The sequence below is a fragment of the Rhododendron vialii genome, chromosome 2a (genome assembly GCF_030253575.1).
Source record: "Rhododendron vialii isolate Sample 1 chromosome 2a, ASM3025357v1".
In the NCBI taxonomy this organism is placed as follows: Eukaryota; Viridiplantae; Streptophyta; class Magnoliopsida; order Ericales; family Ericaceae; genus Rhododendron; species Rhododendron vialii.
In genome coordinates this window covers 10097219-10117623 of record NC_080558.1, presented here as the reverse complement: position 1 = coordinate 10117623, position 20405 = coordinate 10097219, and the positions used below count along the sequence as shown (strand labels likewise).

At 38.4% G+C, this 20405-nt stretch overlaps 2 protein-coding genes across 2 annotated transcripts; both read right to left on the bottom strand.

The window, feature by feature from the left end:
• Nucleotides 1–4071: 4071 nt before the first annotated feature.
• LOC131315746 (crocetin glucosyltransferase, chloroplastic-like) lies at nt 4072–5838 on the bottom strand. Its single transcript, XM_058344942.1, has one exon. The coding sequence runs from the start codon at nt 5601–5603 to the stop codon at nt 4206–4208; it is 1398 nt and encodes a 465-aa protein (XP_058200925.1). The 5' UTR covers nt 5604–5838; the 3' UTR covers nt 4072–4205.
• Nucleotides 5839–12000: 6162 nt separating this feature from the next.
• Nucleotides 12001–13553, bottom strand: LOC131315744 (crocetin glucosyltransferase, chloroplastic-like). The gene has a single exon (XM_058344940.1). The coding sequence runs from the start codon at nt 13433–13435 to the stop codon at nt 12038–12040; it is 1398 nt and encodes a 465-aa protein (XP_058200923.1). The 5' UTR covers nt 13436–13553; the 3' UTR covers nt 12001–12037.
• Nucleotides 13554–20405: the final 6852 nt, after the last annotated feature.

Genomic DNA, 20405 nt, shown 5'->3' with positions numbered 1-20405 from the left:
TTTTGTTTGAAAAAGTAGAAGAATTTCTACCTTTGATTTGAACCTTGCTTCTCGAATGCTTTTGAAGGGTGAGACAGAATGGAAAAATCCAAGAAATCAAGAACAGAGTATTGTTCTAGGTTTCCTGCATTTTCTTTTGTTAATAACTCCTTTTTTTTTTTTTGTGTGTGGTTTTTGATTTGAAAATGTGGGATGAACTTTGAAGAATTGATTTCAGACTTAGAGAGGGTTTTTTGGAAGATAGAGCTACCTCCTCTTGTCAACTGAAGTCAGAGTATTTATAGGGAAACATAACCTATGGTTTAGATTTGAAAATAACATCAAAGATGAATAAAATATTTTTTAGGAGGGAAAATCCTCATGATTTGATTCTCTGCGGACTGAGGTCGAGCATGCTGCAGGTAAAACCTGCTCCAGACGGCTGCAATGATGTTCTTCATGAAGAGTGGTGAACTTTATTATCCATTGGGCAGCACAGTAGTCCTGAGCGCTCGGGAGCGTTCCTGAGCACGCTCGGGAGCGTTCCTGAGCACGCTCAGGAACGGCACTCCTAAGCGCTCTGAAATGAGCTGGCCCAAGGGTTTTAGGAAAATGGTTTTGAGAGCTCAGAAGTGGTTCCGAGCGCTTGGAACTGATTTTGGCATTATGTCTTTCGAAAATCTCTCAAGGAGCATGGTTCCAATTGATCCAAGGCCTGTTTTAATCCATATTCATCATTGAGGAGCCTCAAGGCCATAAATTAAGGAAATTCGAGAAGTCCAAATTGGAGTGTCTACATATACACATATACATATATATATATATATATATACATATATATATATATATATATACACAAATTATCAAGTGATGGATCCCTCACTTTGTTAAAATGCGGGACTTTCATTTCCCAATCAAATTTTGAAAATCCGAACCGTTCAATGTGTGCAGAACGTGATTTTAAGGGTCCCCGCGAGAAATCAGCGAAAAAAATGACAGGGAAGAGCTTCATCCGAGCAGTTTTTTTTTTTGAACCGTTCAATGAAAACTGCTCGGATGAAGCTCTTTCCGGTCATTTTTTTTGCTGATTTCTCGCGGGGACCCTTAAAATCACGTTCGGATCACTTTGAGCAGCTTTGATCATCGAAATTCAATCGGGAATGGGAGTCCTGCATTTTAAAAAAATGCGGGATCCCTCACCGGAATCCGACTGTATATATATATATATGTATATATATATGTATATATATGTATATATATATGTATATATATGTATATATATATGTATATATATGTATATATATATGTATATATATATGTATATATATATATGTATATATATATATATGTATATATGTATATGTATATATATATATGTATATATATATACGGGGCGGTTCCGGGAACACCCAAAAGAACACATAAAAAAACATCACATAGTTCACGATCAAATTTTGATGATCCGAGCCACTCAATGTGATCAGAACGTGATTTTAAGGGTACCTATGAGAAATCAGCAAAAAAAATGACTGGGAAGGGCTTGATCCGAACAGTTTCAAACAGTTTTTTATTGAACGGTTCAAATAAAAACTGCTCAAATCAAGCTTTTCTCGATGATTTTTTTTTGTTAATTTCTCGTAGGAACCTTTAAAATCACATTCTACACACATTGAACGGTTCGGATCATAAAAATTTGATCGGGGACTATGAGTTTGTGATTTGGGGTGTTTTTTTAGGTGTTTTTTTTAACTTCATGTGTCCACAACTTCACTAAGTTCATGGCGCCTCATTGCCACATGAAATAGTTTAAACAACATAAGCCGGAGCTCTCGTAGAGACTAAACCAAATAATATGTTTAAGTTTAACATAAATATCGTGAAACATGCACAAGTTGAAATTCCATACATAATTAATTATCAAGTGTCAATAAGTATCCCTTAACAATAACCTCATACGGTTCTATGTCTAATCACCACTGCCCAACATTCCTAGATTTAACCCAAAGTCATAAACCATACGCCAACTCTAATATCTAACCGAGGATAACCGAGTACAAGTACCACCCCATGAACCGGGGTAACCGGGTACAAGCAACACCCTCACAAACCAAAGGTAGTTAGGTACAAGTACCATCCCATGAATTGAGGTAACTGGATACAAGCACCACCCTTACACCGGAGTAATCGGGTACAGTGTACCACGCTAATAATTTTCGGTCTTTCACCGAGTAGCTCACCAAGCCCAGTTTATTTTTCCTAGGTGCACCACTATCTAGACCAACATAATTCGAGTACAATCATCCCAACCTATCTCACTGAACGGGATAATTCATACCCAAATATCATTCGCATAATTCTCATCAACTATCCAAGCTCCAAGTATTCATTAAACTTCAAATACGCATAAACTATTTCACTAACACGTGTAACTTTTAAACATTTAGCATCTTTATATCTCAATAACACATAAATCTCAAGAATTTAACAAGCAGAAATGATATACATACCAACCATGGGACAGAGAAAACGGCCGCCGGCGGGCCGTCTCCGGGCCACCGGACGGCCGATCCGAGCCGTCCAAAAATTCTATAAAAAAAAAAACCGATGGGGTTTGCGCGAGAATCAATGGCATCCGAGGTGTGTAGGATGTTTGATCTGAGCACCACATTTCGTGTATATATGTATATACGTGTATATACACGAAAAAATGGTTCTCGGATCAAGCATCCTACACACCTCGGATGCCATTGATTCTCACGCAAGCCCCATCGGTTTTTTTTTTTCGAATTTTTGGACAGCTCGGATCGGCCGTCCGGTGGCCGGAGATGGCCCGCCGGCGGCCAGCGGTACGTTTTCTCTCCCCATGGTCGGTACATATAGCACAACTCTTTAACAAGTATCAAAAAAAATCCATGTTTTTCATGTGAGATCTTAAAGCCCTACCACAAATTTTCACATAATCTAAAAAAAATACTCATGCTCTACTAACAAATCCACAATATTTACACTAAAAATAAACATATCAAATGGATTAGTCATGTATCCTACCTCAAAATGCAAATACCAAGCCCTAGCTTTGAATCCTCTCCAAACCCACTTCGAGGTCCAAAATCTTTGAGTTGTATGTATGAATTAAACTTTCATTTCCTTAGATTCTCCAAAATTTAGAAGATTTGAGAGGTAAAGAGAATGAGGAGTCAAGAGATGAAGACGTATAAAAAAATGAAACTCCTGGAAATGGAAAATGGCGGAGCCGATCTTCCCCTGGAAATAAAAGTTTGATTTTTGAAAAAATTACACCATAGGTCTCTCTAGCTCAATGGTAACACTAATCAACTCCCCAAGGTTCGAGAATTTTTAGTTCAGCCACCAAAACTCAAATTTTGCGTCGAATGTATATCTAGTCATATTAAAAGCCTCGGGATAGGCACATGGGTCCCATGTCACTCAAACAACATGTCCACACGGCAACCTACAATCAATTAAAATAAATAATAATAAAATCGGGTCCTTACATATATCAATTATTAGATACTTGTACCATTAAAAAGATGAGAAATTAAGCTAATATTTTTTCACAACTTTTGCCTAAAGAGTTATATTGCACTGCGAAATTTTAATTTATAGCCAATACTGGTTATATATTCCTTTATTATATATTCCTTTATAATAGGTGCCGATCTGAATTCCAACATACTATAATATATTCGGACCAAACACAAGAACGCCTTCTCAAGAAGGGTAAAAAAAACATCTTCAATGGTAAACCCATTCTATTGTTGATAACTCCGGTGTCCAGATCAGCCCACACGCAGACCTCAATTAATCTTCGAGGGCCAATCGCATCGTCCATTTGCTGGAGTCCCAATTAAAGGCAGAGATTAAACCATTTCACTCTGTCTTGACAAAGTAAGAGGAACAGAACAATGTCCACCTTCCAATGAAGTGATAGAGTAAACCATTTCACACTATAACTACCTTATTCTTCGTCCTCCTTTTTATTCACTTTTCTTTTTGTGCTTGATTGATGTGGCCACAATGATTTTGGGTTTTGAAGATACCACTTTACTAATGGCAACGGTCGCAAAAAAACAATCGAAACCAACGAGTCCAAACAAGAATATTCAATACAAATCGGAATAGTACTTAACGATTGTGGAGATGCATTTAAGTGCAGTGAAGTTGTATAGTACAATTCCTATCAAGATCATAGTCTAAAACAAGCTTTAACAAGCTCTAACGTCATCAACAAAAGCCCTGAAATTTTTGTCCGACGATCCACCTTCCACGGTAGCTTTTCTTGCCAAATCCTTCCACTTCTTAGCATTGTTTCTCATTTCCTCCCCTCTGCTCCCACCTCCCATCACCATTTCAATGCACCTCTTAACCTCACCACCCTCAACAATTCCCTCTCCATTTTTAGTCAATCGAACCCCCGTCTTCCAAACATCTTCAATAAGCTTGGCATTTGTCACTTGGTCTGCCCATTGTGAAAAAGCCACCACCGGAACTCCAAAAACTAAGCTCTCCAATGAAGAATTCCACCCGCAATGACTCACAAAACAACCCACAGAGGAGTGTGACAAAACCTCCACTTGAGAACACCACGACACTATCATCCCTTGTTGCTCCAATTCTTTTTCGTAACTCGCCTTATCCACTTCTTCTTTTTCACCATTCCCCTTTCCTCTCATCACCCACAAAAACGGCCTTCCGCAATCAAGCAGACCGCGTGCGACCTCCTCAGTTTGCTGCTTCGCTAAACCAGACATGCTTCCAAATGCCACGTAAATAACAGATCCTCTCGGTTTTGAATCCAACCATTCAATATAGTCATTTGATTTTGGAAGGAGATCTCCTCCAAAGGAATTGTCAGATGGATCCTTTCCGTCCAAGAAAGCTGACGGAATTAGTGGTCCAATAGCAACAAAATTTAACTTCTTGATAGCCTGTAGAGCCTCCGATTCCAATGCATCGAAAGAATTTACGAGTATTTTCGGATTTGTTTCTTCATCTAGAGTATCTATGTGCTCTTTAAACAAAGGCAGTGCAAATTTAAACGCATTTGGAGCTAGTAGAAAAGAGGGAAGGTCACGGCCAGTAAGCCGTGGCAATCCTGGTAATTCAATTGACCATGAAGGGTCAGATATTTTGCTCTCATTGAGTAAATCTCCATTACCATAGAAGGAATAGTAGAAAATATCCAAGATGGTGGCCGGTTGAATCCAAAGGAAAGTGGACGGCACGTGAAGGTCACGCGTGACCTGGCTTACCCAAGGGAGAAGGGTGGTGTAGACCACATGTCCAATGGGCTTTCCATTGTCAGCACTAGAAGTGATGGCTGTTGCCACTGCTTCCGAACCACGTCTCCTTAGGTCAGGCATGTAGACATCGAAATCCATGCCAGCTCTGAAGCCGTCGTCGTACCCATCGGAGAAGCCGAGAAAGGTTACGCCTCGTGGCGCAGTGTCAGCGCTTTTGGTTATGTGGTTGACGGCGGAAAAGGCCGTTAAGAGAGTGACGCGGACGCCCATTTTCACGAGGCGCTTGGCGAATTGGAGCGAGGGGTTGATGTGTCCTTGAGCCGGAAAGATTACTAGGAGGATTTGAACACTCTCATCCATAATTTTATTAACAAAAGAACAAATAGAGGGTGGAAGTATCCTTTAATCAGTGCTTAGAGCTAGGAATACAACAAAAATTCACTCCGAATCAGCTCTTATTTTGGGATTTTTTCCTCTTGTTCTTGGGTGGATTTGGGGGTATACTCAAAGAAAAGGAAAGTGTTTTGTACTTAGTATTGGCTTTTCCAGAGGTTTACAAGCATATGGTATAGGGGAGCTCTGACTAGGACATTTGTGGTGGAAAGTTTCATTACGTTCAGCTAATCTTATCCTTACTTTTCAGTCAATTATTTGGCTCGGCTTTCTATTATTAGTTCATCAACGTTACTCACGTGACATGGAATATTCTTTGTTTTTAGTTTTTGGCTCGATAGGTTGTCCAGGTAGGTTACGCGCACCTCGATTATTTTCTTTTTCGATCTTGTCAAAGATAAACCATCTTCGTTGGGACTAATGAATTCACAAGAAAATTATCTCTTGCTGCCTGGTCACAAAAAATTGTCAAGTTTCAATCGCGAGATGCTTGGACTTGCCGCTAATTTTTGTTGCCACTTAAGTGATCAAAATTGGAAAAAGCCAAAAAGCTAAATGGGTGAAAATAAAAAGAAAGAAAAGTAAAAGCTCCCAAACACCTTAAATTCCCTGGATTAATCATGACGATGGAATCTCAATATAGCAAGATTCAGTGCACCTGCACTTAATAGTGCGTTGAAATTACTGTACTTTGTCCACACTCCAGTGAGGATTTTCAAGCAGGTTAATAGAACTAATTTAAAGTGAGGGAGGTGCATACGTATGCATAATTGTCGACGCACGAAGGACATCAAAAGCGTCTAGTCACGTGTATAATTAATTATAAAAATTGGATGTCGATGAATGAATATGTTTTTTTTTTTCTTCAAATTCAATTAAGTTGTGATTTTAAATTGAGCGTTTCGTTACGCTATTTCAAAAGGGTGGCGCACTCATTTGATTTTTGGTACGTGTGCCCACAGACTTATTTGCAACGGTTGGCGGCGGCGTCTCGATTCTATTAGGGTAGGTTTTGGGTTTCTTCGGGCCGGGCTTTATTGATGTATCAGGGCTTTTTAGGCCTCTTGGGTTGTTTTATGTTCTATAGGCCCTCAGGTTGTACAGGGCTTACCCCTTTGGCTGTTCGGTTTCAACTTTTGGTTGGATTCTCTTTCCCTTGAGCTATTAATATTGAAGTGGATCTGATTTGCTACATTACATTGGGACAAAGTGCCAAAACAATGCCATGGAAGACTGAAAAAGCATCTTCATGAATTGGTAAACCATTTCTCTTTATGATAACTCAGGTTTTTGAACCAACTTACGCATACTTTAACTAATACCGGAAGGCCTAAGATTTGATTAATTAAGTGCAAAAAAACTTAAACATCTAGCTAGACACACTTTTTATTGATCAGGAAAAAAAAAGAACTAATTAATCGCCCAACTTGACACTTTCGACTATTACTTTCTAGTACTTCTTCCTCCTTTTCTTTTTCTTTTTTTTTCCTTTTTCTTATTTTTTAAATTGTTAGGGCCACAATGATTCTGGGTTCTGAACATACAACTTTGCTAATGGCAGTGGTCACAGAAGACAATCAAAACCAACCAGTCCTAACAAGATTATACATAACAAATCAGGGCCGTTAACGATTATGTAGATGGATTTAAGTGCAGTGAAGTTGTGGTTCGGAGTGTTTTTAAGCTCTCATTTTTTCTTTGAGTATAAGTTGTGGATTTGGGGGATAATGTCAGTTTTTTTATGGTCCCTTAAAATTATTATATAAACCGGTGCATAAGATAGACAGTCACCTATTCCACAAAAGATTTCGTACACCATAATCCCTAAAGGTATAACAATAAAGCTCCATCAACAACGATATCAAATGTCTACAAACGAATTGTGTTCTCATATGTCGCCCTTAGTAAAGTGATACTTTGATGTCCAACTTTCACATTTCTAGCTATGAACTAAACTATCTTCTTCACATCCAACTCAATAATAGTTAAGTTCTAAAAGTACATATAAATCTTCATGACCTCTTAGTACCTTCCATAACTACGAACCAACAAAATATTTTAACAAAAATCTCCCTAATATTATGTTCCAACTTCACCCAAAAGAAACTAACTTAAATAGATGCTTGTGATGACGATGGCAATAGATGGCGGTGGGTGGCGGCTGGTGGTAGGTTGGGCGGTGCTGTGTTTTATCTGTAAATAGATGCTTGTGGCTTAATTGGCTGGGATGGCAGGTCCAGCGTGGGCGGTGGCAGTGGCGGTGGCGGTAGCGGTGGCGTTTGGTGGCGGCGACTGGAGGGCTGTTTCGTGAGCTTGGTTTAGGTGTTAGGGTTGTATTAGGTGTGTGGCTTTGCCTGTTTGGGCTGTTTGTCTCTGGGTTGGTGTCTCTCCAACCTGGGTATTTCAGGTGTTTTCCCCTGGTTTGGGCTCAGCCTGTTGGGCCCAAATCAGTTTTTCCTTCATGTGATTAGGAGATGAGGGTCATGGATGGTCAGACCGGTTTATCCATGATCCTTTTAGCTCTGTATGTACTTTGTGTTTGGAGTTAATGAATCTTTATCTTTTGCCGATCAAAAAAAAAAAAACTTAACACTAACAATTAAGATAATCTACCAACTAGTCAATCAAGGTTAGAATTAAAAGTCATGGAAAGAATCAAAATAATTCTAGCTCAAACCAAATAAGCAAAGTTTTGAGGATTGATCTCAACAATTAAGTACTACAATCCACTCACTCACAAAAATCCAAAGTGTACTAATGAATAAACCTCAAGCTTGTAATATTCATTACAGTACCTCATGGTTCTAGGACTCAATAGATTCCCTCTTATTATCGATTGGTTTTTACTAATTGGCTACCCATCATTCACCGATACTCTCCAAACAATTTAGTTGAATCATGTTCGAAGCAGTCTTCATGAGAGTCCAAAGAAATTATCAATTCCAGAACTAATTGTAGGTAGCAATATGCCTAGCAAATATCATTGTCTCGAGAATTTCTAAAAAATCTAATTTTATCACCTCAACAAAATTTAAAATTCATAATGGGTACCAAAGATATTGCTAAACAAAACCTTGCTCTACCGAACTAATTTTAAAACTAATTCTCGAACTAACCAGCCCATAGTCTCACTTTCCATGACAACACATAATACACCTCCTTACCTGAAAATTCTTAAATTCACCTCGCATTCTGAAGACTAACTCCATACGCTAACCCAAAATTCAACTTCATAGGATCCTGCATTCATTTTTTTTTTTCATACAAAATCATGTGTCTAGATCATCCCCAATGATCCAGTAGTATCAGTTTTAACCTTTAGCAACAAATAACATGAGAACCGCAAACTGCTAATGATCGAGTTAGTAATACTCCATATCCACTTCAATGGCAAAATAACACATCTAATCCATAAGTTTGCCTACACAAGTTTTCTCTTTTCTACCTTCCCATAATTTCACAATACTGATACCGTAATACATTAAAATTTCAAATCACCACCAATGCACTCTATGACTTCACCTTTTAATCACCAAACAAACTATATCATTCCCCTTTAATATACTGAAACCAACCCAAGCACTCGCATTCCACTATAGCCACAATCCACTACATAGTCACTACTAATCAAGCGGTCATAACCTTGACAAAACATATCCATCTTTTTTTTTTCGCCTAGTTCCCAAAATCCAATTGCTACCACTCGATCAGAAGAACCAATAATTTCTATAATCCACTACTCTCACTTTAAAACATCTGAGTCTTCTCTTTTTTTTTTAATCGGTTTGGAGCGACGTAACATCGAAATCCTGACCATTCTTACCACTATTCATCTCCTAATACACATCAGCAGTTCCTAGAGAATTTCTTTAGTCAAGCATAATTATCGCCCTATCCTAACAGAACATAACATAACCAAATCTATACTAAGATACTAAGGATAAGAAAGAAGGACCAATCAAAGAGCTACAATTTAAGAATATCTGCCTATCTAGAATGTACTAAGCATTATAAATAAGAAAATCTTAGCACACATTCCCACAATTCAACTAGCCCATTGTCCATACCAACTTATAGCAGTCCTCTAAGTTACATTCTTAAGTCAATCTCCAAGTGTACTACCACCAATTAATACTAATCTTCAGATTCAATAACATCATAGTCCAACTCCATTCAGTCAGAAAGGTACTTGTAAAATATGTATGATGAACGATCCCGATAATAAATAAAATCACTTGCTATATTCTTCTCCAATACCCTATCGAAAACCTATAAAAAATCTTACCGCGATTGTGTCACCCAATGACTATTAACTCCTTAATACTATGTGGGTACCGATATGGTTCAAATAATAAACGTTCTCACAAATGGCAGTAGGACTCTGGGACTCGGACCTCCACTAAATAAACATGATCCAAAATGAATGCAAAAGTTTTTTTTTTTTCAAACCTGGCTTTGATACCACAATTGTCACACCCCAAAAATGAGAAGTGACCGGCCGTGTACCACAAGGCCAACTCATGGAACACGTAGCCTAGAATAAAATAAGTTGTCGAACAAAAATATTTTTTTTATTGAATAAATCCAAAGCCAAATAAATCCAATCATAAACATGGGGCAAAACCATCCCATGAACCAACCAATAAAAATTTACCACCAACAATATAGTAATCCCATTTTACTCAAAAGTTATACAAAGTGCGGAAGCGATGATTAAAATCTTTATACTAAATGCAACATCCTATGGAGGTCAATAAAAAGAAATCTCCAAGATACCGCCAGAGTCCTTACCTAACTCTCCAACTTGCCTAAAAAAGAAGTTGGAATAAATCCGTCAGCTGACGAGCTCAGTGAATAGCAAGTATGTATATTAAATAAAGTTGAAAATGGGGATTAAAATAATTACCATTAAATCATAATTTGGCATACGAGGTGTCTAGCAGAATAATAAATTAATCAATAAAGCATTTAACCAATGAACATTCTTAGTGGTGATCACAACAATAACTCCATCAACAATGGGGAACCACAATCAAACAGTACCATGGCCAAAATAAATCTCATCAAAATTGGATCCAATATTGAATTTAGAGTCACCAGGGTTGGCAGCCCATGGTACTTTTCCCAAAGACGATCCAGCAAAAGAAAGCCGTTGAGCATTAGGGTCACCGGCCTAACACGGTCTTTTCTCCAATGGCCAGGGTCACCAACACGAGAAGGAATAATTTCCTTGGACTTCCGAAATAAATGTTCCCATTAATATCCACCAAGCTCTCACCAAAAAGAATATTAACAATTGATCTCAGAAAATTCATCGCATGCCAATTTATAGAAAAACTTATAAACAGTTTTGAGTCTCCGAATAACATTCATATAAATTTTTGAAGGAAATACTTTTAAGAGACACAGGGAACTTTCAAAAATACGTTACATACTTAGCTACTCACCTGGGCCAAACGTAATGCGATCAAACAACGCGAAATCAAGTTAACCTGAACCACAAGATAATTCACATAGGCTCATTAATGTATCTAGTGATGTTTACTATAACATCTTAGGTTAATAATACAAATCGAAATTAACCATACCTATGACTAAACCCATCTGTCACTAGAAACTTACAAATCCAATTTGTAAAACCCAAGTCCAAGCAATTCACTCATTTTTCTATGTACACACCATGACAAACTTTCTGCTCCTAATTCTAGTTTTGCACGTTCTTCAATCATAACCCGCCTCTTAATCCTCCAAAATCCACCATAGCAACCCACTATTATATACACAAAACACAACTTGAATAATATTATAGGAAGGGAATTACTTGCCAACATAGCAATGAACATCTAACAACCTTCAACAATTCACTACGCACAACTGGCATAGTATTCATTCACTTTCCCTCTCGCCTTGCCACAAACCCAACACAACCAATAATTTTACTCCACACGCAAGTTCACAATTTTAGCCTTAGCATGCGAAGGTGAAAAAGAAATAAATATGAAGAGAAGAATAACCACTTACTTGAGGCTATCTCCGAACCAGACAAAACCCTTGGCTGCTGCGATTTCTCACTCTCAAAATAAACAACCCTAGTCTAATATAATGACCTCTTTTCTCTGACCCACGTTCTCCATTAAATAATAGGTAACCACCTAATAAAAGTATTTAATACGGTACAACACCAAATACTAAAACTATTTAGACTTCTACCACAGCACTATAATAGTGCCAACAACAGATATACTATGTGGAGAGAGAGGACATATCAATTACGATCCAAACCATAAAAATCCTTTATTTTATTACAGAAATATAATTATTAGGAATTAGAAAAGACGGGACGTAACAGATGTACTTATTTATGGGCTGGAAATTGAGGTTCGAGTAGACTAAAATAAGCTCTAATGAGCTCTAACCTCATCAACAAGAGCATTGAGATTCTTGTCCGACGATCCACCTTCCAGAGTAGCTTCCCTTGCCAAATCCTTCCACTTATTAGCATTGTTTCTCATTTCCTCCCCTCTGTCTCCCCCTCCCATCACCATTTCAATGCACCTCTTAACCTCACCAGCCTCAACAATTCCTTCTCCATTTTTTATCAATCTAACCCCCGTCTTCCAAACATCTTCAATAAGCTTTGCATTCATTGCTTGGTCTGACCATTGTAGAAAAGCCACCATCGGAACCTCAGAAACTAAGCTCTCCAACGAAGAATTCCACCCACAGTGACTCACAAAACAACCCACGGATGAATGTGACAAAACCTCCACTTGAGAACACCACGACACTATCATACCTTGTCGCTCCAATTCCTCTTTGTAACCCACCTTATCTTCTTCTTTTTCATCATTTCCCTTTCCTCTCATCACCCACAAAAATGGCCTTTCGCAATCAAGCAAACCACGTGCGACCTCCTCTGTTTGTTGCTTCGCTAATTCAGAGATGCTTCCAAATGCCACATAAATAACAGATCCTCTTGGCTTTGAATCCAACCATTCGATATAGTTGTTTGATTTTTGAAGCAGGTCTCCTCCAAAAGAATTGTCAGATGGATCCTTCCTGTCTAAGAAAGCTGACGGAATTAATGGTCCAATAGCGACAAAATTTAACTTCTTAATAGCCCGTAGTGCCTCAGATTCCAATGCATCGAAAGAGTTTACGAGCACTTTTGGATTTGTTTCTTCACCCAGGGTATCTATATGCTCTTTAAACAGCGAAAGTGCAAATTTATACAGGTTTGGAGCACATAAAAAAGAGGGAAGGTCACGGCCAGTGAGCCGTGGCAATCCGGGTAATTCTACTGACCATGAGGGGTCATTGACATTGTTCCTAATGACATCTCCATAACCATAGAAGGAATAGTAATAAATATCCAAGATGGCTGCTGGTTGAATCCAAAGGAAAGTGGATGGCACGTTTAGGGCGCGTGTAACTTGGCTTACCCAAGAAAGAAGGATGGTGTACACCACATGCACAAAGGGTTTTCCATTTTCACCACTAAAAGTGACGAGTTTGGCTACTGCCTCCGAACCACGTCTCCTTAGGTCAGCCATGTAGACCTCGAAATCAGTGTCGACTTTCAAGCCGTCATCATAGCCATCGGAGAAGCCAAGATAGGTTACGCCTTGTGGAGTACTACTGGTGGTGGTTTTTGTTATGCGGTTGATGGCGGAAAGCGCCGTCAAAAGAGTGACGTCGACACCCATTCTCGTGAGGCACCTGGCAAACTGGAGAGAGGGGTTGATATGCCCCTGCGCCGGAAAGGTTACCAGAAGGACTCGAACACGCTCATCATCCATAATTTTTTCCCTTCTAAGGAAAATTTACTAACAAAAGAAACAAATAACTAGAAATTGTTCCTCAGATTTTGTTTTTGCAGAGGTTTAAAAGGATATGGTATGTGGATAACTTGGGAGCCCTGACTTTGACATTTGTGATAAAAAATTGGAATATATGGATGGATCGACGTACCTTTCCTATCCTTGACTACTTTTCAGTCCAATAACTTGGCACGCTTTTTCACTTTTCTTTTACTGGTCCATCAATTGAGACAATATAAATCAGATGTCGATTTTGTGAATATTTTTAGAAAGGAGTTACAACGCGTACATGGGTAGGGAATGGATAGAATGAGTTATTGTCGCGTATACTCAGCCCCGTTTGATAACCCGACTAAGAATGATGGATTTCGCTATAAGGTGATGGGATATGATAGGATTCACAATGACAAGGGAATATTGCTAATATATATCCTGCGTAACTCAAAGCCCATGCTTGTTTCCGACAGTGATAGGCTTTGGGATTGGATTATCAGTCCTGGCCTTCGATGTTTAGTATTCCTCCACTTGAACATATAATTAATTCCTTCTCCTTTAGCAAACAGAGGGATGATATGGTATATGAAAAGTTTCCATCCGTGAAAGGCAAGTGAACAGTTCAGATACACATTGATACAGTATATGAAAAGTTTCCATCTCTGTGTTAGATTTTTTGGAAGGTTCTAACTTAAAACCAATTGGCTCTTATAGTCTGATACCATGTTAAATATGAAGAAGAAGCAAACGATATATTATAGATTGTTTACAAACCATAACCATAACTTGTCTTTATATAGGCTTCAGGACTTGGTGTTAAGAAACTAACAAAGAAGGAAAAATGAATAACAAGGAAACATAAATATTAACCTAGCCTAAATAAGAAATAAAACAACCATGATTAGGCACTTGTGGGCTTTGAGCAAGAAATCTGACTCTCTATGGGTTAGATGGGTTCATTCATATATCACAAAAAGGAAATGTCTTTGGCAGATGTGTTTGCCTCAAGACTCTTCTTGGACCATCAGAAAACTTTTTAAGCTTAGAGAGGTACATAGTGCAGCCCCTCATCAAGTATGTGATTGAAAATAGGAACACTATTTTTTTTTGGCTAGATTACTGGCATGATGTAGGACCTCTCTATAAAGTATTTGGTGAAGGCATAGTTAATAATGTGGGTAGGTCTCTTCTAGCCAAGGCTTCATCTATAATTCAAAATGGAAAGTGGTGCTGGCCTAGACAAATAAATAGGGCCATTATGCAACTTATGAGGAGTACCCTTTCAATCCTCAGGCCTTACGCAGGTGTCGATGATTCCGTGATCTAGATTCTTGCCTTAAATGATATGTTCTCTATTAAAACTGCTCGGGAGACTCTTAAAACTCCTCTCCCTAAAGTTCCGTGGGCTCCGATTGTTTGGTTCAAGTAAGGTATTCCTAGATGGGGTTTTATTATGTGGCTTATTTGTTGGGGGCGACTTTCGACAAAGGATAGACTTCTCTTTTGGGGAATGATGGTGGATCCCCTATGTGTCCTATGTTCTAATGTGCATGAGTCTCGTAAGCATCTTTTTTTTTTTGTTGTTCTTTCTTAGCATGTATTGGGGGTAAAGTTCTTCATATGTTTAGCATTTCTAGAAGTCCAACAAAATGGGGCAAGAAATAGGTTGGGCTATTCAGCACCTCAAGAAGAAATGTCTTTTATCTGCCTTCTACAAGTTAGCAATGGTGGGTATAGTGTACTACATTTGAAAAGTGATGAATAACATTGTTTTTGGCAACAAGCAGTACACTTCAAATCCCATTTATGATATTATTGTTAATGATATGCGAGATAGGGCATCTTCTTGGTGGAATTATGGTTGTAGCATTGTTAATAGAGCTTCGTGTAGAGCTTGGAATATTTCAAAACATATTTTGTAACTAGCTGTAGTTTAGGCTCTTGTTTTTAGTTTGGTGTTCCTGTCTTGTTTCCAATAGGTAGCTGGACCTTTTTCGGGGTATGCCCTTTGTTTCTTGTATTCTTATCTCTTTTGGTAATAATAAAATCTCTCTTTACCAAAAAGAAATATAATATTAAAACCTAGAAAATATGGTAACATGATATTTTTTTAACATCCCCTTCAAACTCAAGTAGGTCTACTAACTTGAATTTGAAAAAGCCAAAAGATACTAAAAAAATTTATCCCATGAAAAGAGGTTTATATGCGAAGTAATTTTGAGAAGCTAAAAAGTCGAATAAGGGATCGTCTTAGCAGACCAAACGAATAAGCCGACATTGCCACAGAGTAATACGACGACTTCTTATATCACGACTTCGTTCGGACGAACAAAGACAGGAGAGCCAGGAGCAACCACACCAAGCCAAGCCAAGAGAAATCAGGAGAGCCAAAAAACAGTCATGAACGAGAGAAGCCATGACAGAAGAGATTTCAGGTGAATCTAAATGAGCGAGCTAGTTACACGTTACTACGAGTGCCCGACAGATGGCAACGAAGTTTAGGCCGCCCGCTGAGAGCAAAAATTTTACAGGGCCGAAAAATCTTATAGCACTGATACTATATTAGATAAAAAAAATAAAAAAAAATTTTGACTTTAGCCCATATTGTTCACCTAAGCCACCCAAGTTTGGTTAATAAAATTTAGAGGATACTCTACTTATTGCCAATTGTTTTAGGTTGGAACCCTAAAAGAAATCGAAAATGGTATCATAGCTAAGTCTTGAGTGGTCTCATCTCATGTGGTCGAGTGTCGGGCGCCCGTGCAAATCTCTTGGTCTCCTCAATTCGTACATCCACACGCATCCGGGCTGCACGTGAGAGGGAGTGTTAGACTTTATCCCACATTGCTCATCTAAGCCACCCAAGCTTTATTAATAAAATTTAGAAGTTACTCCACCTATTACTAATTAATTTTAGGTTGGAACCCTAAAAAAAATCTAACACCATGAAAGGCAAATGAACAGTTCAAATTCACATCATTGTTAATGTGAACCGTGGATAGTTTAATGTATTGTAACGTTTTCGTAGAAAACAAGGTCTAGGTTTTTTTCCAAATCGTCATCTCAAACGTCATGTGGACAAAGACACACTTCACCATCGTTCCCATACACATTGCATAGAAGAGAACCAGGAGCGTATATACAAAAGCCAGGATCAAACATACGTACATTGTGATGAGTTCAGGTGATATGATTAGGGAAAAGTACTCGGGTACGTCGTGGTGTGCACCCCAGGCTTTTTCCACCACGAGAAGTGCTAGGGACAAAGAAAATTGATAAAGAAAAAACTCATAAAGTATACATGAACGGCCCAGATTCACTATGCAGTACATCTGAGCCATTCATGTATACTTTAAAGGTCTTTTTTTTGCCTATTTTCTTTACACTTAGCATTTCACTTTCCACCACACATACAATGTGATGAGATCAATACAGCTGGGTCAGAGATAAGATGTATTAACCCTGCCATAATTTATGGTGAAAAAGATAACGGGCACGGTGCCTTCAGGCTTCAGGCATTGAATAGTTACTCATTAGGTTAGAGTCGTGCATTCATTCTCTCAAAATAAAATTAAAAAGATTTGAAAAGTTTCGCCTACAGCTTCTTTTCACTCCTTCTCCCACCACATACGATGTGTCCTATGTTCTAATGTGCATGAGTCCCAAAAGCATCATTTTTTTTTATTGTTCTTTCTCAGCATGTATTTGGGATAAAGTTCTTCATATGTATAATATTTCTAGAAATCCAACAAAATGGGGCAAGAAATAGGTTGGGCTATTCAGCACCTCAAGAAGAAATGTCTTTTATCTGCCTTCTACAAGTTAGCAATGGTGGGTACAGTGTACTACATTTGAAAAGTGATGAATAACATTGTTTTCGGCAATAAGTAGTACACTTCAGATCCCATTTATGATATTATTGTTAAGGATATACGGGATAGGGCATCTTCTTGGTGGAACTATGGTTGTAGCACTGTTAATAGAGCTTTGCGTAGAGTTTGGAACATTTCAGAACATATTTTGTAACTAGCTGCAGTCTAGGCTCTTGTTTTTAGTTTGGTGATCCTGTTTTGTTTCCAATAGGTAGTTGGACTTTTTTCGGGGTATGCCCTTTGTTTATTGTATTCTTGTCTCTTTTGGTAATAATAAAATCTCTCTTTACCAAAAAGAAATATATTATTAATTAAAACATAGAAAATATGCTAACATAATGTTTTCATAGCACGCCCCTTCAAACTCAAGTAGGTCTACCAATTTGAACTTGAAAAAGCCAAGAGAAACTAAAAAATTTTATCCCAAGGAAAGAGGTTTATATGCGAAGTAATTTTGAGAAGCTAAAAAGTCGAATAAGGGATCGTCTTAGCAAACCAAACGAATAAGCTAACTTTGCAACAGAGTAATACGACGACTTCTTCTATCACGACTTCTTTCGGACGAACAAAGCTAGGAGAGCCAGGAGCAACCACACCAAGCCAAGCCAAGAGAAATTAATCAAGAGAGCCAAAGAACTGTCATGAGCGAGCTAGAGAAGCCATGACAGAAGAGATTTGAGGTGAATCTGAATGAGCGAGCCAATTAGATGTTACTACGAGTGCCTGGTGGACGGCAACACAGTTTAGGCCGCCGCCGAGAGCGAAAATTTCACAGAGCCTAGATCTTATAGCTAGCTCTAATACCATGTTAGATAAAAAAAAAAATTCTTCTGACTTTAGCCTGTATTATTCATCTAAGCTACCAAATTTAGCTAATAAAATTTAGAGGGTACTCTATTTATTGCCAATTATTTTACGTTGGAACCCTAAAAGAAATCGAACATGATATTAGAGCTAAATCTTGGGTGACCTTACCTTATGTAGTCGAGCGTGCGGCGCCCGTGCAAATCTCTTGGTCTCTTCAATTCGTACCTCCACGTGCATCCGGATCGCACGTGAGGGGGAGTGTGACTTTACCCGTATTGCTCATCTAAGCCACCCAAGCTTTATTAATAAAATTTAGAAGCTACTCCACCTATTACTAATTAATTTTAGGTTTGGAATCCTAAAAGAAATCTAACACCTTGAAAGGTAAATGAATGATTCAGATTCACATCATTGTTAATGTGAACCATGGACAGTTCCATGTATTGTAACGCTTTCGTAGAAAACAAGGTCTAGGTTTTCTTCCAAATCGTCATCTCAAACGTCATGTGGACAAAGACACACTTCACCATCGTTCCCATACACATTGCATAGAAACGAACCAGGTGCGTATATACAAAAGCCAGGATCAAACATACGTACATTGTGATGAGGTCAGGTGATATGATTAGGGAAAAGTACTCGGGTACGTCGTGGTGCGCGCCCCAGGCTTTTTCCACCACACATGCAATGTGATGAGGTCAATATAGTTGCGTCAGAGACAAAATGTATTGACCCCGCCATAATTTATGTTGAAAAGATATGACAGGGGCACGGTGGCTTCAGGCAATGAATAGTTACTCATTAGGTTAGAGTCGTGCATTCTCTCAAAATAAAACTAAAAAGATTTGAAAAGTTTACGCCTATCGTTCCTTTTCACTCCTCCTCCTACCGCACTCATTCTCACTAGCCTTCTGAAAGTATTTTGAACGATTTAGATTTTAAAATACTCTTCCAGACCTGGAAGAGTTTTTTTAAAATCTTGACCATTGGTTACCGAGACAAACAGTAAAATTGGAGGAGCGGTGAAAGAGAGCGGTGGCCGGGCGTTGCACTGCAGAGGATTGAAAGATTAGGGTCATGCATTAGTTTTTTCTCCCTTATTGGGTATTTGTGTATTCCAGGTGTATTGTCGAGATAATTACCAGCTGCCTAAGCGACAATTCATGTTTGTTTGTTATTGGAAATATTTCTCTTGTCCAACATATGTGTGAACATAGATGCCATGAACAATTTTGTGACAAGGAACAAACATAAACTGAAAACGTCATCGTAGAGCCGGTCCCGGCCGCTAATTTGCGATAGCCATTCAAGCACAACTTTTACTATGTTAGTGTCTCGCATATTTTCGTTCTGCTCTGGGAATCACACACACATACGAGAGAAAAACTCCAATTTATATTAACCATGATATACACAATCATGAAAATTAAACACCTCTCTCTCTCTCTCTCTCTCTCTCACTTTGTTTGATCTATCCCGTTCTGATCCGTACTCCCTAACCTAGCTATTGCCTATACATGTATAAATATACACCAATAATGCAAGGGCCACAACACAAGCTATACCTGCTTATGTAACACTGCATGATTGGTAATGAGAGAACAACTACTACATGATTGGTAATGAGAAAACACTGCATGATTGGTGGTTGCAAAGTAATTGTTCTCTCATTACCAATCATGCAGTGTTACGTAGATTGATGTGGTTAGTGTTGTAGCCCGTTATCGTGTCCATAGCATTATTGATATATAGACAGTTGGGAAGCAAGAAAACGCATGGGAAAAGTCATGAAAGGCTGCTGGTCTTCCATGGCTGCTGTGTTCCCTCCTCAAGTCTCACTCACAACTCTCTCGTATATCAGTGCAAAAGCCAACAATTTTAGCAGAGTGTTAATTAATCAAGAGATCCACAACTTTTTTTTTTTTGAAGTTTCTATTGTAGGGTTTGGGAAAGCTTCATTCGGTTCAATTGTTATTTTGCAGATCGATTACGACGGGATTCAACTTGAAAGATGATCTTATGAATTTTACAAAACTTTAAGCAAAATATTACGAGGTCTAAGACAATCCAAGAAGATGCGTATCATACAAACCCAAACATAAGATGTATAGTAGTATTTTTCCTCTATTAAAGATCGAGTTGACATAGTACTGTCATCCGTTACTGCCAAAAACCAATGACAGTGCAAAGGACCACATAACTGGAATACTTTGGAGGTTTGGGTTAAAATATGCACATAAATCCAATATGGAAAGAGACAGATTTTGGATGTGTTA

Coding starts and splice junctions, on each gene's coding strand:
- LOC131315746 (XM_058344942.1), bottom strand. CDS start 5,603: ATGGATGAGAGTGTTCAAATCCTCCTAGTAATCTTTCCGGCTCAAGGA.
- LOC131315744 (XM_058344940.1), bottom strand. CDS start 13,435: ATGGATGATGAGCGTGTTCGAGTCCTTCTGGTAACCTTTCCGGCGCAG.